At 34.4% G+C, this 25586-nt stretch overlaps 1 protein-coding gene across 1 annotated transcript in view; it reads left to right on the top strand.

The window, feature by feature from the left end:
- LOC135834046 (sushi, von Willebrand factor type A, EGF and pentraxin domain-containing protein 1-like) overlaps positions 1-25586 on the top strand; it is a 73023-nt gene that overhangs the window by 33684 nt on the left and 13753 nt on the right. Inside the window, exons 2-12 of the mRNA XM_065347885.1 lie at positions 3879-4058; positions 4143-4334; positions 9007-9183; positions 9553-9726; positions 13485-13664; positions 13785-14027; positions 14159-14332; positions 14420-14624; positions 19884-20025; positions 20333-20543; positions 20641-20841. Coding sequence (XP_065203957.1) covers positions 3879-4058; positions 4143-4334; positions 9007-9183; positions 9553-9726; positions 13485-13664; positions 13785-14027; positions 14159-14332; positions 14420-14624; positions 19884-20025; positions 20333-20543; positions 20641-20841 — 2079 coding nt within the window. The remainder of the gene's footprint in view (positions 1-3878; positions 4059-4142; positions 4335-9006; positions 9184-9552; positions 9727-13484; positions 13665-13784; positions 14028-14158; positions 14333-14419; positions 14625-19883; positions 20026-20332; positions 20544-20640; positions 20842-25586) is intronic.

The following is a 25586-nucleotide window of genomic DNA, read 5'->3' as shown; positions in this document are numbered from 1 at the left end:
GAACTAGTGAACCTGTTTCGAAAATTGCAATGAATCGATTTTTGGGATTCGATTAATCGATTTTCGATTATGATCAAATTTTGATATTGAAAGGCAATTTTTGAAGCGAAAATTTATTTTTTATTTCGTACAGTTTTGATTGCCTTATATCAAAATCGAATATCGCTAATAAATCGATTTTGGCGGTTTCGATTTATCGATTATCGATTATCGATCAAGATCGACTTTTGGTCCGCAAGTTCGTTTTTAAGGCTGAAATTGGTTTTTCATTTCGAATTAATTGTTCAATGATATGAGATCGAAAATCACTCATATGAATCGATTAAGATTCGATTAATCGATTTGTTATTCAAAAGGGCTTTTTGGGGCTGAGATCGATTTTTGTTTTGAACGAAATATATTGATAATATGAGAAGAAAAATCGCTCATGAATACATTTCTGGAATTCGATAATCGATTTTTGATCCGGAAGTAGATATATTTTTGAGGTTAATATTATTTTTTTCAATTTTCGACCATGGTCAATTTTTGGTTTTGAAAGCCAATTTTTGAGGCGAAAATTTATTTTTTATTTCGTACAGTTTTGATTGCCTTATATCAAAATCGAATATCACTAATAAATCGATTTTGGCGGTTCGATTAATCGATTATCGATCACGATCGACTTTTGGTCCGCAAGTCCGTTTTTAAGGCTGAAATTGGTTTTTCATTTCGAATTTGTTCAATGATATGAGATTGAAAATTGCTCATGAATCGATTATGATTCGATTAATCGATTTGTTATTCAAAAGGGTTTTTGGTCCTGAAATTGATTTTTTTGTTTTAAACAAAATAATTATGTTGATGATATGACAACAAAAATTACTCATGAATCGATTTTTGGAATTCGATAATCGATTTAGGATTACGATCGATTTTTGTTCCGGAAGTACATTCTTGAGGTTATAATTATAATAATTTTTTTCGTTTCGGACATATTCGATCAGATGAAATCGAAAATCGCAAATGAATCAAATTTTGGAATTCGATAATCGATTCATGAATTGATTATGATTCGATTAATCGATTTGCCATCCAAAAGGGTTTTTTGGGAGCTGGAATTGATTTTTTTGTTTTAAATAAAATAATATGTTATTGATATGAGAAAAAAAATCGATTTTTGGAATTCGATAATCGATTTTGGATTATAATCGATTTTTGTTCCGGAAGTATATTTTTGAGGTTAAGATAATTTTTTTCATTTTGGACATATTCGATTAGATGAAATCGAAAATCACAAATGAATTAAATTTTGGAATTCGATAATCGATTTCCGATTGTGATCGATTTTTGATCAGGAAGCTGGCATACATATATTTTGTGCATTGCTTGAAGCTAAAATTGATTTTTCCATTTCGAACATGACTGATCAAATGAGATCTAAAATCACAAACAAATCGATTTTTGTTCGAGAGGTCCACGAAACGTGATTTTCAGAAGTTTTTCGCTATCTCTGGCTGCTTCAAAACCGATCAAGTAACTTGAAATCTTGAAACTTGGTATCACGATGGAAGTTTCTGTGTAGGTATATAGGTACTTGAAAGCAATAACCTCGATTTTTTCAAATTTTTTGACGACCTTGAAATCCACTTTCAAAATTATGTAGGTCTGCTTCTGATGAGGAAACCATTTGAAACCATGATTGCTTAATGTTTTAGGGTCAACTTACTCATCTTGAACAAAACATGATAAAGTTCACTTTCAAATTTTTGATCAAGTGTTTAAAAGATCAACCCCTCCTCTCCCCCCCCACAAAATACCAAGCATCGACGCCAAATTTTCAACGGTTTCATTATTTTTTCACATGAAATAAACCGGTGGGATGTGAATATCTAATATCTTCATTTCAACTCTTCCAAAAGGAAAACAGTATTTTTTAGGAATGTTGTGAAAAGTGGTGATTTTTGAGGAGAAAGAACAATTTTCAGATTCAAATCTGTGAAATAGGTACCTACCTATTTATCAAACATTATTTTATTTCTGAAATCGAATGCAACTAGGGATCATGAAGATAAACTAATTATTCACTCGCCTCCCCTTTTGTTCATTTTTTGGCCTGATGGCTGAAGACCAACTATTAGTAATTTTCCAAGTTGCTGCGTAGTTGTTCTTTGTGAAGAAAATCTCGAAACCTAAACACTGTTATCGAAACAACACGAAATGACCAGGTATCCTTATTCTAAAAAAAAGGTGAGAGATTTTTTCGTAGGTCTTTTCTTTTTTTGTTTCCTTCGCCTTTTCTTTTTTCTTTTTGCAAATATTCGATGTAATTGAAGAATAGAACGAACGAAATTAGAAAAAAAATCCCCTCGTATGGCTTGCTCACGCGAACACAAAAAAAAGTTTCAAATAGCAAATACCTACGCGAAAGAAAAAGTGAGATGAAAACTTTCGATATTGAAACTTTTCTAATTTTCGTGCAATTTGTAAGTTATCGCGAAGGTTCACGAGTTGAAATGAGAAATTTAGCGAATACATTAAAATTAGGAGAAATTTGTTGGTGTGATAAATTTTCCAAGATGTAGAAAGACTCTTGTGCGAATGACATAAGGTATACCTTTACCTACCTATGTATATGCATGGTCGATTTGCATTTATGGTGTAGACGAACGAATAAGGAGTACACCGCACCGGACAGTTTTTATTACCAAAGATGAATGATGCGAGTGGCGAGTGGCGAGTTTTCGGTCAAAAACTGAAATAAGTTTACGTTACCAAGATACAACAAAACTGACTGACGTATGGGTAAACCAACGTATACTATTGGTACCTTTTTAACTGGGTCAGAAATTGTTTAGAAAAAGGTGCTTCTCGATAAGGGGGAAAAACGTATTATAGAAAATAGGTACCTTTCACAACTACGAGGGAATTTATATATGTCTCGTGGAAATTCTTGTTGAAAAAATTGAGCGATTTGATTATATTTTTTTTCTTCCTAAGAGCTTTGGGATTTTTGCACCAAAGGGAGAACTATCGAGGTAGGATTTTTTTTTTCAACTTTGGTGTTTGTAATTATGATGTTAGCAAAGTTGCATAATCTTTTCGCCGTAAATGAGCCATAAATCGAAAACTTTGTTGCTACGTTGTCGAAGCTGACGACGAAAAGAAATTTTAATTTATTGGAAACAACGATAAAGTGATTTTATATAATGGAAACTCGCTAGACAGGAGATGCAAAAAAGGCAGCAACGTGTCGCGACTCGGTCTGGCTGGTTGGTTCGCGCTTATTAATTTTCAATTTCGGAAGAAACAGGGTGAAAAAACAACTCGTCGATGCAACGCTGCTGCGCTGGTAAACTTTTAAAAATTCATCGTTGTTAAAAGAAAAACGCGAAAACGAAGTAGAAAGATAATTAAGAATGACAGTACGAGCGTTAATTCCGACGTATTGGAAATTATTTAATGAAATTCGCCTTTTTCGCCGAGCCAGAGAACGATACAGTCTCGAGCGTTAATAACGCAACGAAATCAATTTAAAATTACCAACTCAAAAGGTCGGTTAATTGAAATCGACAATTTTGTTGCGTAATTCGCCCCTCCTCGTCGTCGTCGGTGTTGGCGCTAGATAAGATTATTCTTAAGAGGTAAGAAGGATTAAACAACTTGAAAGGGACCATTTTGTTACGATAAGGAAGTTGTAAACGTCTTATTGAAACCTCAAACGCAAACGTTTATTGACATTTTCAAACGGCTGCGATGATTAAATGAAGTTTGTCTCGGGTGTTTGGGTTTTTCTACAGGTATCCACGTCGATGCGACGCAATGGAAAAGTTTATGCAGTATAATTTGTTAAATACGAATATCTCACGTTACTCCTTTTGTCGAATGTTTCGTTTTAGATAGAGAATGCGAAGAGTTAGCCAGCCCTAGCTTCGGACGGGTTACCTTGAGAGGGTTGTTGTTTAGTGATAAGGCGAATTATACTTGCGAACTCGGCTATACCCTGGTGGGACCTAAGCAGAGGACATGCCAAGCTGATGGCACCTGGTCAGGAAACACGCCTACCTGTAAACAGAGCAGTAAGTATCGCTAAAAATTGTCGACGATTGGATTGTGCTTTTTTATGGGTCAATTTGTAATGAGTTTGAAATTTTTTTATCCAGGTTTTTGCACTAAACCTCCAGTGATTGGAAATGCCCGTCATAATGCTCGTCCTGAGCAAAATGCTTTCGATGTGGACGAGACGATTCAATACCAGTGTACGACTGGTTACGTCACCAATGGTTTCCCTGCAGCCAAATGCCTGGCAGTGGAAGGAACTGCTTCTTGGTTCGGGCCGGATATATCGTGCGAGCGTAAGTATTTACTACTTGAATGAAAGTGATAGTACATATTTTAAAACATACCATCATGAACAGCCTCTTGGGCATCAAGATTTTGAAAATATTTTCTATGACTTTTTTTTCTCCAACGACTCTAAATTGAAATTTGAAATTTTGGGTGCCTAATATCGACCATTTTTCAAAATGCTCAAAATGAAGGTCAAAGTACGCCAAAATCAACACTCTTGTAAATGTACCAAATTTCATAAATAAGTAGCATGGATTACCAAATTGAGAGTAGGTTTTAGCAAACTTCAAAATTTTGTTTTTATGAGGTTCTTCCACCAATTTTCAAATATTTTTTAACGGTTGAAATTGCACACATCATGAAATAAACATTAATGAAGACTTTGCCAAAATCACTTTCAATTGATTCAAAAAATTCATTAATTTATCTTATTCCTTGAAATTCCAAGTTTTACTTATTGATTTTTTCTTTCATTTTTCTGAACTTTAAAAAATCAAGAAAGAATAGTACCTACTGCCTAGTTTTAGTTCGACTTGTTGAATTCCGTTTTTTGCGAGTTTTGACTTTGCAATCATAATTTTTGACCAAAAATTGAAAAAATTTTATAAATAAAAAAGTAGGTACCTACTTAATATTTGTATTATTAAAAATATAGGTTCTCGAGAGCATTGATTCTAATTTTGAAATCAATTTTACCCTAAAACCAAAAAGAAGCCCCCCTCTCCCATAGTCTCAAAAGATGGCTTTTGTTCCAAAATTTTGACAAAAATGCAATAACTATGCTTTCAAAAATTGGGTGTTTAACCCTTTGGCAACCAATTATGTTTTTTTCGAATTTTCAATTTTTTTTTTCAAGAAAATAATTGCTAGTACTCTCCTAAACGCATTTGAGCTGTCGGAGAATTTTTTACTCCTCTCCTTGGAGCTCCACTGGCCACCCGAAATTTGAAAAAATCGGGACATATATGTCCCACTGGTATTTTATGAATTCTTAGTGGGACGTATACGTCCCACTGGTTGTGAAATCAAACTTGAAAAATTACGCCATCTATCGGGATATTTGTAAACTAGGGTGAACTAAAGTAGGTATGATTCTGGTCTGGCAGTGGAACTGCTCTACCAGTGGGACCAAATTACATTGCCTTAACGCTTACAAGCTGGAACTGCGGGATTTTTTGTTATGGTCACTGGGATACCCTTTTCCCGGCGGTTGCCAAAGGGTTAAGAACGTTGATACCGTTCTGAAATCTGTGTGAGGTCAAATTCATTGGATTTTCAAAAATTGGGGCCAGGTCTCCGTTTGCGATGCTAAATTTTGATTTTGAAATCACACGGATTTCAGAATAAGCACGGTTAAAACTTAAAACCCCATCATTCGATACCGGTACCGGTACCATGCATTTTACAAAAATCCTGCTCTGAGAGGTCGACTTTTGATCTTGAGGTCAAATGGATTTTGAAATTAGAATCTGTAGCGTTTTTTTTTTAAATCCAGGATTTCATAATTATGATATTCCGTTTTTCGAGGTTTTGGGCCTCCAGTTTTCTTCTAGTGAAGTGAAGTGATCAATTTTGATTTTGGGATCAAACGGATTTCAGAATCAGAATCAGAATCAGAATCAGCATCAGCATCTTTACAAGCCTATAATCGAGTACCCATAATGAGTTTTTTTCAGAATTTCGGACCCTATGATCTCCAGAAATTACTGGTAACTTGCCAGGAAATTACCAGTAATTTATCAGTAACTTACCAGGATATTATCAGTAATTTACCAGGAAATCACCAGTAACTTTCCAGTAATTTACCAAGAAATTAAATTACCAGTAATTTACCTGAAAATTACCAGTAATTTACCTGAAAATTACCAGTAATTTACCTAAAAATTACCAGTAATTTACCAAGAAATTAAATTACCAGGAAATTACCAGTAATTTACCAAGAAAATCACTCATAATTTACCAGGAAATCACCAGTAATTTACCTAAAAATTACCAGTTATTTACCAAGAAATTAAATTACCAGAAAGTTACCAGTAATTTGCCAGGAAGTTACCAATAATTTACCAGGAAATCACCGATAATTTACCGGAAAATTACCAGTAATTTACCAGGAAATTATCAGTAATTTACAAGGAAATCACCAGTAATTTACCAGGAAATCACCAGTAATTTGCCAGGAAACTATCAGTAATTCGCCAGGAAATTACCAGTAATTTACCAAGAAAATCACTCATAATTTACCAGGAAATTACCAGTAATTTGTCAGGAAATTACCAGTAATTTGTCGGGAAATTACCAGTAATTTGTCGGGAAATTACCAGTAATTTGCCAGGAAATTACCAGTGATTTGCCAGGAAATTACCAGTGATTTGCCAGGAAATCACCAGTAATTTACAAGGAAAGCACCAGTAATTTACAAGGAAAGCACCAGTAATTTATCAGAAAATTACCTGGAAATTACCGGAAAATTACCTATAACTTACCAGTAATTTACCAAGAAATTGAATACATTTCGAAATCAGCATACTTAAATGCATTCAAAAACCTACATCTCGATTTTTAAAAACTTTTTTCCTCAAGATTCTTTCTAATGCTTTGGAAACATTCTTGATGTCAAACGATTTCGTGTTGCATTTTTTGAAATTTTTGATTCTACACTTCCCTCTGAGGATCTCAATTTTCATTTTGAGTGCGAAGGGATTTTAAAATTGGAATGGGAGTCTTTGAAAACCTTTATATGTTGCATTTTTTTTAAATTTTGGGCCCTCAGCTCTTCTCTCAGGGGCTTAATTTTGATTTTATAGAATTAGAATCAGCTTCTTTAACGAATTTGATACTTCACTCACGTTCCATTTTTTAAAATTTTGGGCTCTCAGCTTCTCACAAAAGGGTTCAACTATGTTGATACCATAATGTTTCATTTCCTGACCTTTTTGGATCCATTCCTTCTCACTCGAGAGCTCAAATTTTATTCTGAGGTCGGATTGATTTAAAAATATGAATACGAGTAATTTGCCTTAGCTAACCTCTAATTTGTTACCCATTGTCTCTTTGAAATTTTAGGCCATAGTTTTAATTTTGATGTCAAATGGATTTCCAAATCAAGCGCCTTCAGAAACCTATACTTAATTTGATACCCATATTGCATTTTTCCAAATTTTGGGCTTCATTTTTTCTGGCGCTGGAAGGGGCTCAATTTCGATTTTAGGGTCAAAAAAATTTCAGAATCAGAATAAGTGTCTTAAAAAACCTGTAATTCGATATCTTGTTGCATTTTTTGAGATTTTGGGCCCTAATCTCTCCTCGAAGGTACCCACTCAATTTTCTCTGCCTCCTTCTTGGGGGCTAAATTTGAATTTTTGGATCCAAACGAGTCTCAGAATCGGAATCAGTTTTCTCAAAAATTCGTATTTCTATGCTCACATTGCAGCTTTGACCTTAATGGTTTGCCTTTTTGAGTAATGGAGTCATTTCCATCCAAATTTCAATTTGGACTTTGGTGCCACACAGTGGGCCACAGACCCCCCAAAAACGGCGATAATTCGGATTCAACCCTCATCGATGTGCAATATGTCGATTAATATGTTTTCGACATCGTAGAATTCGAATCTGCACTTATTTTTTTTGTAGGAGTGGGGGGTGAGGCGTGGGGAGTGGGAAAATTTCAAATTTTGCATATATTATCGTGTAATATATCGATTAATATGTTTTCAAGGTCGTAGAGTTCGAATCTGGAGTTATTTTTTTGGTAGGAGTTGGAACTGAGGCGTGGAGAGGTAAAAACTTCCAAATTTTGCTTATATTATCGTTTAATATGTCGATTGTAATGTTTTTGAGGTTCTTAATATCGTTGATTTGAAAAATTCATTTTATGTCTCAAATAATGTATTTCAATCGAAATTGAATCGAGTATATCATGTTTTGATCTTAAAATTGCAATATTTCGGCAATTGAGAAAGAAATTGATGTATTTTTAATAGAAAAATGAACCTGCAGAGAAAATGTGCAATTATGTGCAAAAAATCGCCAAAACATAGTATACTCCACTCCTAAATACACATCACTATGCATAAGAGAACACACGATATTGCCCGATTATGTGAATTTTGTTCCAAAATGTGTTCTGATTTTATATAAAAAACTGTAAACTTTGAAAATCAGTGGTATAACAAAACATCAAAAAGTAAATTTGGAATTTTTCACCTCCCCACGCCTCACCCCCCACTCCTACAAAAAAAATAAGTGCAGATTCGAATTCTACGATGTCGAAAACATATTAATCGACATATTGCACATCGATGAGGGTTGAATCCGATTTATCGCCGTTTTTGGGGGGTCTGTGGCCCACTGTGTGCCATATGATTAATAGGTACATATGAGACGCCTCTAATGAAGAAATTTTTTTCAAAAGATATTTTCCCTCCTGTATCGAGTTGAAACTGGATTTTTTGGCTAGTCAAATTCATTCCTGTAGATAAGTAGCAGCTCGTTAAAGTTCGATCCTATTTGGGAAATTCACTTACGTATTTTCAACGGTTTGAAGCAAAAATGTGATTTTTTTCGACTTATGAATGGCAAAAATTGAACCCCGAATTCGAATTAAACGACCAAAAATTAGCCTAAAACCACTCCACCTTATCACCTTTGCTTTTTGATAACTAACTCAGTGTTTTACAGCCAGAACATGCGGTACACCCCATGAAATCTCCAACGGCTGGCACACCGGCGACTGTTTCACGTTCAACTGTCGAGTCAACTACCACTGCGAAGAAGGATACGAACTGGTAGGCAGACCAGAGCGAACATGTCAATCAGACGGCCTCTGGACTCCCAAAGAATTACCGTCTTGCGTGCGTAAGTTGCTACAACAAATATCAGCCAATATTTGGTGCCTACCTATTACCTAATGTAGAAAACCTACCCGTGTAATTTACGTATTATCCTATTATCCCATCCTGAGCCTAGCTAGCAATTGCCAGCGTAAATGAGAGACGTCAAGTGGTCGTAAAAATCTCAATTTTACCGCCATTCAAAAATATCTCATCGCGTCGCGCCATTCTCAAACAGTTTCAAACTCGTAAACTGTTCAAGCTGCAGGCGGAAAAGTTTATGGAATTGGGCGCGCGTTCGCTTTTATTAGCTCCCTTTTGTTAAGTACTAGTTAAAGTTCCATTGTAAAATACTGTTGCTTTTTGCGGGGGTTTGGTTCTAATGTGGTTACAGCCGTACAGTGCCCCACACCTGAAAATCCGCTATTTGGGACGGCGATATTTACCTCGACGTCGTATAATTCGGTTGTATCGTACGAATGCAAGTACGGATATATGCTGGTCGGAGAACGGACTCGAAGATGCGGAGCTGATAAGAAATGGACGGCGGCTACTCCTAAATGCCAAGGTGAGTCATTTGAGAATCCATTTTCGTGCTCTTAATTATTATTTGTCTAATGTGGGTTTGTTATTGAAAAATTGCATTCGTAAAGTGAAAAAGGAATTTTAAAAAATAATTCGAGGTTCTCCAGATACGAGTAAATGTTACAGTCTAACTGGTCAATTGCAAAAAAAGTGCTCTACGAGTAGGAATCGAATTTATTTGGAATTTTAAAAATTCAGTTGGCTTTTTTTGAAAAAAAAACGTCATGAGACTAGTCAAAATGAGGAAATTAAAACTATCTGACAAAACATCTTTTGAGGAATTTTAACCCCAAAATTCGGTGATGATTTTCGGTTTTTTTTTTTTTGGAAATAGAAGCCATGAGGTCTGTCAGTGTTTGTTACAGACACTGCTAAAAACCAGTGTTTGTGACGGACACAGTTTTTCATTCTCCCACGTTGTGACCTTCTAAGCTCCTGATCCTTAACAGCAGTGTTTGCGACAGACACACAGTTCAAAACCCGTGTTTGTGACAGGGACTATTCAAAACCAGTGTTTGTCACAGACACTATTTCAATCCAGTGTTTGCGACAGACACTGCTTAAAACCAGTGTTTGTGACAGACACTACTAAAAACCAGTGTTTGTCACAGACACTGTATAAAACCAGTGTTTGTGACAGACACTGTTTAAAACCAGTATTTGAAACACACACTGTTTAAAACCAGTGTCTGGTCAAAATGAGGAAATTGAAACTATCAGACGAAACTTCTTTTGAGGAATTTTTACCCCAAAATTCGGTGATGACTTTCAGTTTTTTTTTTTTTTTTGGAAATAGAAGCCATGAGGTCTGTCAGTGTTTGTGACAGACACTGCTTAAAATCAGTGTCTGCGACAGACACTGCTAAAAACCAGTGTTGGTGACAGACACTGTTTAAAACCAGTGGTTGTGACAGACACGGTTCAAAACCTGTGTTTGTGACAAACACAGTTTAAAAGCAATGTTTCTGACAGACACAGTTCAAAACCAGTGTTTGTGACAGGGACTATTCAAAACCAGTGTTTGTCACAGACACTGTTTCACTCCAGTGTTTGTGACAGACACTGTTTAAAACCAGTGTTTGTGACAGACACTGCTAAAAACCAGTGTTTGTGACAGACACGGTTGAAAACCACTGTTTTTGACAGACAGTTTCGAAACCAGTGTTTGTGACAGACACGGTTCAAAACCAGTGTTTGTGACAAACACAGTTCAAAACCAGTGTTTGTGACAGACACTGTTTGAAACCAGTGTTTGTGACAGATACTGCATAAACCCAGTGTTTGTGACAGACACTGTTCAAAACCATTGTTTGTGACAGACACTGTTTAAAACCAGTGTTTGTGACAGACACTGTTTCAAACACTGGTTTTGAACCATGTCTGTCACAAACACTGGTTTTGAACAGTGTCTGTCACAAACATGCTGTTAAACTGTGTCTGTCACAAACACTGGTTTTGAACTGGGTCTGTCACAAAAACTGGTTTTTACCGGTGTCTGTTGTCACAAACACTGGTTTTAAGCAGTGTCTGTCACAAACACTGACAGACCTCATGGCTTCTATTTCTAAAAAAAAAAAAAACGAAAATCATCACCGAATTTTGGGGTTAAAATTCCTCAAAAGAAGTTTTGTCAGATTTCTGTCAAAAATTGTTTTGAGCATTTTTATAGAATTTTGAACTCAAAATTTGGTCATGATTTTCAAAGAAAGGTGTCAAAAGGCCTATAAAAATATGAGTTGAAATTCTGGGGAAAAAATTTCGGTCAAAACTGCATTTGACACTTTTGAAGAATTTTTAGCCCAAAATTGGGTCATGATTTTTGATGTGATTGAAATGGTGCCATGAGATCCATCAAAATTTGTTATAGTTCTAGCAGAAAATCAAAAACTGCTATCAAAACTGTTTTGAATACTTTTTAACAGTTTTGAGCCCATCATTGTGACATTGTATTTAGGATTTTTAAAAAGATGGCATGGACCTCATCAATTCATCATAATGGATTGAAATTGTGGCAAAAAACTCAGAAATTTCTGTCAAAACTTCTTTTGAGCCATTCTAAAGAATTTTGAGTCCAAAGTTTTTGATCAAGATTTTCAGGTTTTTTTTTTCATTTTTATTTTTTTAAAGCAACATGGAACCTATCATAATGGGTTGAAATTTCGACGGAGAATCAAAAATTTCTTTCGAACACTCTAGAAGTATTTTGAGCTCAAATTGAGTCTTGATTTTCGAGTTTCTTAGAAAAGTTGTCATGGAACTGATCAGAAATGAGCTGAAATTGTAGCAGAAAATCAAAAATTTCTGTCAGTCAAAACTTCTATTGAGCAATTTTGAAGAATTTTGAACCGAAAGTTATGTCATGATTTCCAGTGGGTCTCATGAGACCTATCATTAGTTGAAATTTTGACAGAGAATCAAAAATTTTCTTTTTAGCACTCTAGAAGTATTTTGAACCCAAGGTGGATAGAGGGGTGAGGGGGTGCTCGTGCTCTTAAGAGAGGAAAATTGAAAATTCTTGGTTTTTTCAATTTTTTTTTATGTATGTACTTTAAATTAAAACGGCATTTGAAAACTTTGAAAAGCGTTTTTCAAAAAATATTTAGAGATGAAGTCTCCTCTTCACTGAAAATTTTAAATCATGGATGCTTCTTCGCTTACTTCATCCAAAATTCTGAAAGTCATGACCCAATTTTCGCCTCAAAATTTTTCGAAAAAACTCAAAAAACATTGTGCTCGAAATATTTGAATTTATTGCAAAATTATTACTCATTTTGAAAGGTCGTGAAGTCAGCTTTGAATAATTCTACGAATCGTTCATTTTTACTCAAAATAAGAGCGGGGACACTTTCAAAATTTCACTGAAAAGTCTCACAATTTTTTTTGTTACAAAAGTTCAATCAAATTAGATTCGTGTGGAGCACTTTTTGGCTGTCATTTTGTAAACTATTGTAGACTACCTCCCTTCTACTTCTAAATTTTTAATCAAGTCAATTGCAGTAGATCGGTGGAAAAGTTCAGATGTTCTCTGGAGCATGTCTGAATTAGTACGCGACGTTTTCGTATTTTCACCAAGTCGGAAACGCATTAGCGAGTGCAGCTTGGCAGAATTTTTCATTCCAACTTGTTATAAAATTACAAATTTATAATTTCGCATTCATTTTCACTACCTGCGTATTATTTTAAAATCATACCTCGCGTTTTAATGAATTCCAAAGTTGAAAGATTTTAAGAAACTGCAACTTTTTTATAAGTTTACAAAATGGCGTTAAATGAGTCGAACAGAGACACAATTTTAATTAAGAAACAAATAATGAGGTATGTGACTGTTTGAAAATTCATTTTTATGAACTCGGCGAGCTCGTAGGAGGAAAAAAATTAATAAGAATAATTTACGTAGAACGGCAAAAGCTTCGAACTAAGTAATTATTAGTCTTTATTTGGCGGCAAACTTTTTTTTTTTTCAAAACTTGGTACTATACGGGAAGTTGGCCAAACGTTAACTTTTATAGTAGAAATACTACGTTAAAAGTTGTGAGAATTTTAATAAAGTTGACATCCGTCGACGAAAGTCGGTTCTGTTCGGTGAAATTATTCGCGGCTTTCGAGTCGGAAATAATTTTCGCGGTTTGGAATGAGAAATATGAATTTCGATGTTGTTTTTAGTTTTTTTTTCTTTCATTTCATTTTTTTATTACACGTCTGGCCATCGTTTTGTTGACTTGTATGTAACGTGTTTTTTAGAAATCAATTGCGGTCCACCCGGTATCCTTCATAATGGTTGGATGGAGAATTTGGAAGCGGGCACTGGTCTAGGAGCTAGTATTATATTTCGATGCGACGACGGTATGTTAATGGTGGGCAATGCGTCGACAGTGTGTCAAAATGATGGCAAATGGAGATACCCGCCTCCTCTATGCTTAGGTAATATACTGATGGCCAGACTGTAAAATGTATTAGTAAGACGACGGTTCGATTTATATAACCTTCTGCTCGCGACGATGACGAGGGCGCGTTAACTAAGGCGAGATTATTTTTTTGCAGCTCCTTGTATCGTACCTAAAGTTCAACATGGCAGACTTGTCGTCTCTATAGACGACAGTGGTTACGAGAGTGAGCATAATTCTAGCGCAACGGCGGTGAAACCTTCGCTTATTGAAATATCTATCGTGAAACATGCCACTCAAGTTTTCGTCGAGTGTGACAATCGTTACGAGTCATCGAACAATACGATTCCTGTTGTATGTAATAATGGCACTTGGTCTTATATACCCAAATGTCAACCTGGTACTATATTTCTTATACTATTCCTTTTCTCATACCGCGAGATAAAAATAAAAAACAATAGATATGTTTCAAGATACCTACGACGAGTAAGTATCTTGAAATATTTTCTAACAATCTTGTTCAATTTTCAGCTCGATGTAAACATTTGCCCAAGACTCCGGAGAATGGTATGATAATTGCGCCTAAAATGGAACACGGTACCAAGGCAAGGTTTAAATGCCTCGACGGGTATACCATTCTGGGGAACAAAACAACCGAATGTAAATATGGAAATTGGTCTTCCGAAGTGCCTTTATGTGTAGAAAGTCAGTTTTTACGCTGTATAGAAAATAAGTTCTTGAATTTTTTTTGTGTTTTATAAAATGATTCTAAAATGAGTTGATTTGTTTCAGAATATTGCCCTTATCCGGGAACCATTGATAATGGGAAAATACTGCTGGTAGGGAGCATGGGTAATTACGATTATCGACCTTATGTCAAGAAAGTCATCAATGATAGACAAGTAGTCTACGAATGTGATAAAGGATACGTCTTGGAAGGAGGTCCGGTCGGAGCTACTTGTGTGGATGGCCACTGGAGACCTCAAAAGTTACCTAAGTGAGTGGAAAAGTTTTGATAATAGTCGATTATTTAATTTAAAAAAGACGAATGAATTATTCATATGCGTCAATTATTCGTTTTGCTCAAATTCGGATTAGATATACCTAGATATACTTATATTATTATTATTTATTATACAGTATGACACAAAAGTAGTGCTCGGTGGCTTTTATTTCTAATTGGAAAGTGCTAGCGAGATGAATAAAGCGGTTTTGAGTAGGGAAAAATAAGGGCTTTCAAAAGCGAAACCTTGAAAATTTCAGGCCCGAGCACAGGGTGCCCACAAATTCAAACTGGTTTTGATTGGCGCAATGTATTTCACACACTAAGGTGACAAAAATGTGATATGATTTTTTAAAAACCGGTTCATTAATTTGCGACCTGTTGACAAAAAATACGCAAAAATTGTAGATAGAGAAAAAAGCTTGAAACAAAAGTTGTAGAGCGTGAAAAATTACACAATTCTGTCTAATCACATTTTGAAACCGGTTCATTGGTTCACATTTAGCAACCAGTTTTTGACAATAGCCTAAAAATCGAAGATCTAGAAAAAAGCTTGAAACAAAAGTTGTAGGCCGTGAAAAATTACACAATTCTGTTCGATCACATTTTGAAACCGGTTCATTGGTTCGCATATTAGCAACCAGTTTTTGACAATCACCTAAAAATTTAAGATCTAGAAAAAAGCTTGAAACAAAAGTTGTAGACCGTGAAAAATTACATACAATTCTGTTCGATCACATTTTGAAACCGGTTCATTGGTTCGCATTTGGCAACCAGTTTTTGACAATCACCTAAAAATTAAAGATAGAGAAAAAACTTGAAACAAAAGCTGTATAGCGTGAAAAATTGAACCATTTTCGCTGATTAGATTTTGAAACCGGTTCATTAATTTGCAACCAGAGAACTTTCGATGGCTGCTTGCTGCGAATTAATGAACTGGTTTCAAAATCTGATTAGCGAAAACAGTTCAATTTGTCATACTCTACATACAACTTATGTTTCAAACTTTGCTCTCTATCTCCAATTTTTAGGCGATTGTCAAAAACTGGTTGCTAAATGCGAACCGATGAACCGGTTTCAAAATGTGATTAGACAGAATTATGTAATTTTTCACGCTCTACAACTTTTGTTTTGAGCTTTTTTCTCTATCTACCATTTTTGGATAATTTTTGATAACTGGTTGCAAATTAATGAACCGGTTTCAAAAAATTCATATCACATTTTTGTCGCCTTAGTGTGTAGAATACATTGCGCCAATAAAAACCAGTTTGAATTTTTTTGACCAAACCGGTTTTTCAATTTGTGAGCACCCTGTGCTTGGGCCTGAAATTACTCGTAGTTGGCGTTTTCAGTAATTTCAAATCGCTCCAGAAGGTGTTGTACTGATCTTCGGCAGCTAAAAATTTAAACTTTTCATAAGTTCGATATTCAAAATCTATTGGAGCAGATGAGTCGCAAATCCGAAGTGACTGCTTGAAAAGAGGAAGTATTTTTTTTCAAGTTAAAAATCTAAGATTTGAAAAAAATTCCAAAATTGAAAATTGTTGTTACAACTTGCGTAAATTTCTCCTCTTACCCCAAAGTCAATCACCCAAACTGATTGCTACTGATTTCGAGCCGATCTGAAGCCTCCAGCGAACGTTGATTTTACTGCAGCTATTTCAAATTGCTCCAAAAGGCGTGTTGCATAATCGATTTCGGCAGCTGAAAATTCAATCCTGTCATAAAATCGAATTCGGAATCGATTAGGGCATGGCAAGTGAATTGCAAACCCGAAGTGACGAATGGAAAAAATATCTTTTTTACGAGTTGAAAATCTCAGATTGAAAAAAAATAATCAGAATTGTCAATTTTTTCAAAAATTACTTCGAAGTTATCCTATACCCTAAAGTTCACCTCCCGAATCGATTTCCATAATTTTCGAGCGATTGGAACCTCTGGAAAAAATTGACGATTTCGGAATTTTTATTCTTGCCATTTTTGAAAATTCGCCAAAAATCAAAAAATCAACTTCGGCGTTCGGCTATTTAAAATTTTGGTTCTGAGATGTGGATGACATGCTCTTTTAGAGACCCAAATTTCAGCTCAAGCAGAGTCATGAGTAGTACTTATAGGGTCTTCATAGGAACCACTCTAGGCGTCCGCCTTCGTTTTGAAGGTGACCACGATTTTTAAAAAGAGCATGGCCTGGACTCTGACCCCCCCCCCTCCCCACGTAACCAAAATTTCAAACCCAAAATGATTTTTTTAATTGTTGAGAAATTTTCGAAAATTCAAAGTTGAGCCATTTTTAACGATTTATGCGTTTTTTTCAATTTTTTAATCAACTTTGCCGAAACGAATTTTTCCGTTTCCGGCCATTTTGGACCCTCCAGTCGATTTCTCCAGAATATTAAAATTTTTCTAGAAGGCATGGAATTAATTTAGATAGCTGAAATCGAGTTGTAGTTTATTCTTGACCTGTTTTACTAGTTTATCGGAATTTGAGCCAATTTCCAGGCGAACATTTCAATTGTGTTTTTTTGACCAGCACAATTTATCTATTTGGCTGGGGGAAAATCCAAAAAATATTAAATCTTTATAACTTCTCTTCTTTGAGAAATTTTTGAAATTTGCACAAACGGCTGGGTTTTGCCTAAAACCAGTCTTTCGAATCAGAATTTTACCATTTTGGACTATTCTGGAGCTTCCAGCGTAATTTTCTAAATAATAACACTTTGAAAAAAATTTCAATTTTGTTTTTTATTTTTATTTTTTTTAAGTTCATTTTTTATTTTATTTGTTTTGAAAAAGTGCGTTTAAGCAATATTTCTGATCAATGTTTTTGATCTATTTTTTTACAAAAAATTCCTCATAATAAGTATTCGTGTTTTTTGTCAAAAATGTCACATTTGAGCTTTTTTGAAATTTTCATTTTCCGATAAGATTTTTTTTTGAAAACTCAACTTTTTTTGTGATAGAGCATTGGTTCTCGTATTTTGTGCCAACTTTTGTCAAAAAATGTTCCCCAAAAAGGGGTGAAGTGTTTATCCAAAGTATGCTTTCACTCATTCATTAAGTACATCGAATGAAACCACATCATACAGTTCCAAAATTGACCCAAAACGATTTTTTGCTTTTTCGGATTTGGAGGATAATCAAATGAATAAGCACATCATTTCCGAAATAGTTTTAAGAAACTGGGGGGGGGGGGCGAACTGTGAGTCAAAGTGAAACTTGTGTTAATCTAATTCGAGATATCGAAAGCATTTTTACATCGCATTTCAGGATTCACCTGGGCCTTTAAGGGTTAATCAGCATATTGATCGGGTAGAAAATTTAATCAAAAATTTCTTGTACTTTGGGAAATTTTGGATCCAAATTTCACTATTTTGGGTTGTTTTAGAGCATCCAGCGCGATTTTCGATTTCTCCAGAATTTTTTAGTTTTTCCAAGAGGTGCGGAAATTGATTTGGGTCGCAGAAAATCGAGTACAGGCTTACCTATTCTCGACTTGATTTCCAGATTCATCCAAAGTCGAGTCCATTTTCAGGCGGACACTTCGAGGGGGATTTTATGACAGGCATATTCTTGAGTGTTTTCACCGAGGTGATGGTTTGAAAAAAAACACTCGATAGGTAGGCGTAAGTCTGCAATAAATCTAACAAAACGTGGATAAATTTGTGAAGCAGGTTGAGAATGAGCCACAACTCGAATTTTGGTTACCCAAATTTATTTCTGTATCTTTTGGAAGAATCCAAAAATTTTGAAGAGATCGAAAATCATGCCAGAGCCCTTAAAATCATCGAAAATAGTAAAATTTTGATTCGGGGTGTTTATTTTAGATTTAGCACTACTTATCATCATTTTTACTAAATGCCTATATGGGTCGATAACTTTCACCATAAAAGTGTAAATCACTGAAAATAATCAGTTTTGAATTTAATTCACCAAGAATCGAAAAATCAATTTGAGCTACTGAACTTCTGATTATGGTTGGTATCGTAGATAATGTTCTTTCCAATTCCAAAAAACGTGACTTTGTTCAAATCAGGAATATTAAACACTTCGAATAGGTGTGGTTTTTTTTGAAAATGTTTCCTGACAAGTTGGCACAGGGGGTTATTTATTTAGCATTTTCTTACCCTCAGACTGATTGAAAACTCAATAGTTCATCTAGTTGTACTTTTTTCAATTCAAAAGCACCTCAAAAACTTTTCCAAAAATATCAGGTGTATTCGAGTACATTGATTGATTCGAACACTTTCGACTTTTTTCAATTTTTTTTCTTATTTTTGGTTTTAAAAAATCCAAAAAGGGGATATATTATGCCTACAGTGATTCAGGTTGGCAAGATTATCAAAATAAATTTTTCACCATTGCTTGCTTATATTTGAATTTAAACGGATGTGAAACTTTGAAAAAATGACGCGACGTAAAAACATCCAAAGAGAACAATTAATTTTGAAATTTGATTTTTTTTAAAAATATGTATGTATTTTTGTTTATTAGTTTACGTAATGATTTTGTCTCTTGAAAAAAATGTGATTTTTAAGCAATTTTAAATTTGCACTAAATGATACCATAGGTACTGATTCAGAATGCAATTCATTTTTTTTTTTCAATATCTACTAGCAACCAATTTGAGGTTTCGTTTGATGAGACATCGTCTCAACGTTAAATTTCATGGGCTGAATTCAATTTTTTTTTGAATTTGTCAAATTTTGAAAATTTCAACTTGGCTTAATAGAGTTAAAATCTGATCAAATCGAGAAAAATTAGAAAACAAATGAGAGTCATTTTGAGTAATTTTTGAATATACATCATAGTTTTGTAAAAATTCTTCAAAGGATGGTCTGAATGAAATTTTAGCCATCTCTACTTTAAATTAATTGTATTCATGGGCCTCTTCATCAATTTAGGAACCATTTCCCAGAACTTGTTCCCATCAATGCTGCTTAACGTTCATATGACATTTTATCACTACAATCCATTTTTGAAAAAAATTAAGTTTGCCTCGATCTAAACGAACCAAAAGATTTTGGCAAATTGTGCCTTAATCGCAATTGAAAAAAGTGGTGATTTGGTCTCAAATACAGTTTGTGTGTCACTGAGAATGCTTTTTAAAAATAAAAAAATATTTAAATCTTCATTTTTTTTGTTGCAAATTTACTTGAAATATTTTTTGAAAAATTGACCAGCCTTTTGTTAGACATGCGGTGATTTTCAATTAACCTAGGTATACCTATCTAAATGTGTTATTTATTTTTGCAGATGCATCCACGGCAAACACCCATCCATCAAGGTATCCAGATCGATACACGAAGACGAACTGCAGCAATTCCTGAACGAGACTTTTTCACAGACTGTGCAAAGAATCCGACGAGCTTTATCTGGGCAAAACTCCCAAGTAAATGTAATATCAATATTCTAAATTTTTAGTAGTTCGAAAGAGAACCTCCTCAAGTACCTACCAATACCACACTACCACGGATCCCGAGACCTGAGGAATGATGCATGCGGTGCTGCATACCTCTCGCTTTATACGAGTATCTATAGATAACCACCATGTCAACCAACCACCAAGTAGATATTACGAAAATATTATTCTTCGTCGCATGTTTTCTCATATTATGTATTTTCAAAATTACCAAATTCCAGCTCCAGTCAACGCGTGTGATTCAGTTTCTCTGTATTCTAATTCACCTCGTGTGTGTTTTTAGGTGATGAGAACGAAAACTCAAACATCGACGAAAGAAGGTAAAGAGAAGAATACCGGTATTGGTGGGCGTTCACGTAATCGAGGTTTCGATTCGGATTACGATATTGATACGAAAGATTACGACGATCCGGAATTGATGGCGAACAGAACGGATATCGAGCCGACGGAATCGAGAAAAGGACGTAAAGGCAAAAAAAAATTTCGTCGTAAAAGTAAATATTCGCGTCGGCAATCTACGCTTTTGTACGTTCGTGTAACCAAATCTAGCTAGGTAGGTAATGTGAAATGATACATCGTCAATTTTTACAGCTCCTTGTCCGTTGCTTTCGGATGAGCCTTATTTGCACGTGGAAATTGTCAAAGTGGGTAAAAATCCAAACATAACGTATTACCACGGTACGCTGATACGTGTTATTTGTGCTCGAGGGTATAAGCTTAACATTGGTACGAATAATACCGCCAAATGTGTACGCGGCAGATGGAAACCAGAGAAACCTGATTGCGATATAAGTGAGTATCAATTTTACGCTATCGTGCTACCTGCTTGGAGCTTGTACGAGTATAGTACGTGATTTTCTGATATACTATGTACCATGTAAAGTACCTTCGTATAGAGGTATATACGGTACCATCGTGTATGGTGTTGTACATTACGAGTATGATGTGCCATGCCACCCCCCATCCATCGTCTCTAATGGGTTTACAGCGGTGACGTTCTTTATCGTCGTTCAGCGCTGGAAGTATTGAATTTTTCGCTTTCGCCAAGCCGAGACTCGACGTGACGAGCTTTATTTTGACACGTTTGTGGGGTTCTAAGGAGATCGGCAATTATTTTTCCATCGAAAGCTTGTTCTTGTTTCGTTCGATTTTACAGAGGATATTCGCTGTGTGAGAATGTCAGAGTGGATGAGAAGCGAGATTTATTTCTTTTGTATGTGTGGCGGATTTTAAACGAGAGTAAAGCCTTTGACCAGGTGAATCGCGAACGTAGCTTTAACAAGAATTTTTTTAGCGTTCATTTTCAGTTCCGGGTATTTGGCATGTTTCTTGACGTGATTGACGTGTAGAAAACTTTGCCTATCTTAATAGTTACCTACAGAGTAGACTGTTTACTATTTTTTATGGCATGCTTGTGAGTTGTGATGTTTTGACTTTGACCTAAGCCATTGTGATGTTCATTAGCATGTTTAATGACTTCGTTTGATGATTTTACGTATCCCATTTTGAAATCAAAATAGTTTTGAAATATCTCACATTCACATTTTGTTGTTATGAAATCCATCAAAAATTTTCTTTGCTTAATGTTTCATCTGATAGGGACGTGGTACAACTTGAATAATTTTTTAATGAAATATCGAACTTGGAAGGGACATTTTATGACGTCAATTAATAAATTCCAAATCACTGAACACAAAAATTTGGTAGTAAATTTTGCCAACAAACTTAATTTTAAGTATAGTAAACATTTTTCGTGCTTAATCGTAGCAAAATATCGAGAACAGAAGGGAAGCAGCCTGCAACAAAGTTTCTTGTTCACTCGCTAATTACTTTTTTTAAAAGCTACGAGGTGAAAAAAAAATAACACGAGAACTAGAAAAACATTATAACTACATTATATAAGGATCAAGCAACAGCAAGACTTGGAGTAGAGAACGATGGTGGATATTTGCAATACGTTTATCGAGCATGAGTATGTTGGTGTGAACTGTGAAAATTCTTTTTTTTTCAAATAGGTATTTTAGTCTACCTATCTGCACTCTACACGTGTATGGGAAGTGTTGCAATATTTGTCTATTTTTTTAATGAATATGATTTTTAATTATCTGGATAATGATGTGTATTTATCTTGGATTCTTCCTCCTTCCTTCTACCAGCACAAAAAACTCGCGATTAAAAATTGTCTGATGTAGGTATTTTTTTTAATTTCACGATTTTCAATTTTTCTAAACCAGTTGGTAGAACTAATAGGAGTTAGAAGCTGTTTATTTAAAAAAAAATCAAAATATTTCCAAGAATGTTGTGCCCTTGAAATTTTTTCACGAATTTTTGAAAATTTCAAAATGAAAAAAATACAAGAAAAATACCTACTATAGGTACCCAAATTTTTTGAAAAAATTTTCATCCACCTATTGAATGTAGGTAGAAGTCAAAATTTTGATAGAATTGATGTGTTGACATTTTTGTGTTTTAACACGAACCTGTTAATCCTGACGAAATCTCCTTCGGTCTCTCATGCTGTGTTGATCACTCAGTATGAGAGCTCTAAAAGTAAGAAAAAATGAAAAACTTTCAATTTCTGAGTCTGAATTTCATTAAATGATCATCTCTCAAAAAAACTCCAGACCCCCGAGCACTTTTTCCCCTTTAGTTACCCCCTTCCTAAATCAAAGATTTATAGAGACCGAGGAAATTTTTTCTGAGAAGAGGGTTATTTGAAACAGTTTCAATCAGAAATGATAAATTTTCAACAAATTTTTACAGGCTTCAATATTTTATTTTATTTTTTTAATTTTTTCTCTGTGTGGGCTCTATACAAGCGAAGCAGCATTGTTCGTGGTACCTCTACCTACCATAGAGAATATTGACTCTGATTTAATCCTTTTTTAAATTTAAAAAAATAAATACGATATTGGGGGTTTTATACAAGGGGACACTGGAGGTAAAATAGTGAGTTTCTTCTTGAAAAGGAGATTAACTATTTTACACAAATTCTGGCGTGAAAAAGAGAAAATGAAAAGTTTTCGAATAAATTAGATTTTTTTCATTTTTGTGATTTTTTTTGAAAACTTCTTGCCGATTAAAAGGCTTCTCAGCACATACAACTTGAAAAGTTGAACGGCTAAAATTGTCAGAGATTTTTTTTCATAAAAACCAGCTGCTTGAAAGGGGAGCAAAAAATTTACAAAGAAATTTTCAGAAGACTACATAAGACGCCCTTGGTTGAAAATAATGATTTTCGTGTCTTTTAATTTGAAGTACATTGCTCAAAATTTCATGTTTAAAAAAAATACTGATCTTGAAAGTTGAAAGAAGCCAAATAAAGGTCTAAGCACGATCTATATTCACTTTTGTTTTTGAGCATGTGGCACTGACTTTTGAGCTTCAAAAAAAATCTATTACACTTGAAAAATATTTCAAAAAGTTTCAATCATAGCTCCTCTCATTTTTTTTTTTTTTACAAATTTTCAACATTTTTTACCCCACATTCCTCCCTTCTCACCCTTCAAAAAACCTAAATATGCGAAATTTCTTTTGAAAAAAATGGAAATTTTTCATAGAATATAAAATACATTTTTTCTCACTTCCTCCTCCTCTTTTTCCTCATCTTTTTCATACTCCTCTTCCTCCCTCTCTCGTTTTTTTCTATCAGATAGTGGTGCTTTATGAGAGGTAAATCGACCATTTCGATCCTCAAATGGAGCTGTAGAAACTGTTTTTCAGCCATTCTGAAATTTTCAGAAGGAAAGTAGTTTTTGAACTTTTGGTGAGCTGTTTTCAATAATTTTAGTTTTTTAATGTGATGATCGATGAAGCTTACCTACTTAAAAAAATAAATATGGCCAAGTGACCTGCACAAGACCTAAGAAAAATGTCAAGTTTTTAGATCTACGAGTAAGTTTGACCGCCTCTCCTCCTTCACCGGTGAGAGCTTAAACTTTGAATATTTTTATATGAATCGAAAAACATATTTTTTTCTATTTTTTTCAGTCCAGGTGACTTTTTATGTTCATTAAAACATATCTAGGTGTAATTAAAGGAAAAAACTAATATTTCGAGAACTCCTGAACTTGAAAAAAATCAGCTTTGAGCTATTTGAATGATGATAAATAAAAAATAAAATAAAATCGAAACATCAGATGTAAAAACAATCAAATTTTCAAAACTTTGACTTCTCGCGCCGAGTTAGGAAAGCGTTAAACATGGACCTAAAAATTTGAAATTTTTCTCACATTTTATGGAGGTCATTTGGCCATAATTTTTTGCTTGCTTCAGTCGAATTTCGGAAAAATTTGAAAAATGACTTACTTTCCGTAATGAGAATCTGCAACATTTTTGATGATGGTTTTTGCAACCATTTCGAATTGAAATGAAAAATAAAAATCTCAATGGACTCTTTATATGTACTGTTAATTGTATGGTAACACTGTAAGTTAGTTTTAGTTGGTTACACTGACGTTCACGTTTTCGTAGTACGTTAGATGTTCTTTTTCGAATATAAGTTCGTTATGATGTAAATAATTTGTTCTCGTGTTAATAAAGACGAGCGTCTCGAGAGCAAATATGTGTAACCAATCAGAAGCGAGTTCATTTTTATCTGTTGTCTCTCTTTCCTTCGTTGTTAACGTTTTGGACTTGTATTTTATTTTATGATGGTGTATTCGTATATATTTCTATATTTTTCTTTAAAAAAAGATAGAAATACGTTTTCCAACGTCGTTTTTTCGTCATACAATGTATCATATCATCACATTACGAATAATAAATGAATCAATGTAAGATAACTTTACTATCATTTTGAATAATTATTAAAGCTGTATCTACTAGTGTCAAAATTCAAAACGTGTAGTTCGAATTCTCAATAAAGATGATCGTTATGTGCTTGTGACGATATGGCTAATTAATACAAGTGTCATTTCGAATTCTCGATAAAGATGATCGTTAAGTGTTTGTGTTGTGACGATCATCTTCATTGAGAATTCGACGTTTTGAATTTTGATATTGATACTAGTTAAGTACGTACAGCTTTGATATCGTTTAATAATATTTAACGTTTACGGTTTAGTAAAGTTATGTTACATTGATTCATTTGTTATTTTATTTGTAATGTGATGATTTATACACATGTATGACAATAAATATACGAATTAATACGAATACACCATCATAAAATAAAATACAAGTCCAAAACGTAAACAACGGAACAAAGAGAGACAACAGATAAAAACTAACTCGCTTCTGATTGGTTACACATATTTGCTCTCGAGACGCTCGTTAATAAAGTAATTAAAACGATTGTTATATCACTTCGTTCTAGTAACAATGGTTATGGGCCCAGCAGCCCAAGGAAGTGATTATTTTTTCGTTCGGAAGTAATATTTTGAATATGTCTTCAAATAATACAGTTCGTGTGTCACGTATCGCGCAGTTCGATGGAAAGAATTTTTCTTGCTGGAAATTAAGGGTGCTAGCGGAGCTTAAAGCTCAAAAGCTAGATACGTATGTAACCACAAATCCACCAGCAGTTAAAGATCGTA

The sequence above is a fragment of the Planococcus citri genome, chromosome 2 (assembly GCF_950023065.1).
Source record: "Planococcus citri chromosome 2, ihPlaCitr1.1, whole genome shotgun sequence".
In the NCBI taxonomy this organism is placed as follows: Eukaryota; Metazoa; Arthropoda; class Insecta; order Hemiptera; family Pseudococcidae; genus Planococcus; species Planococcus citri.
Note: the sequence above shows the minus strand (reverse complement) of the source record. Positions and strands in the feature narration are given on the sequence as shown.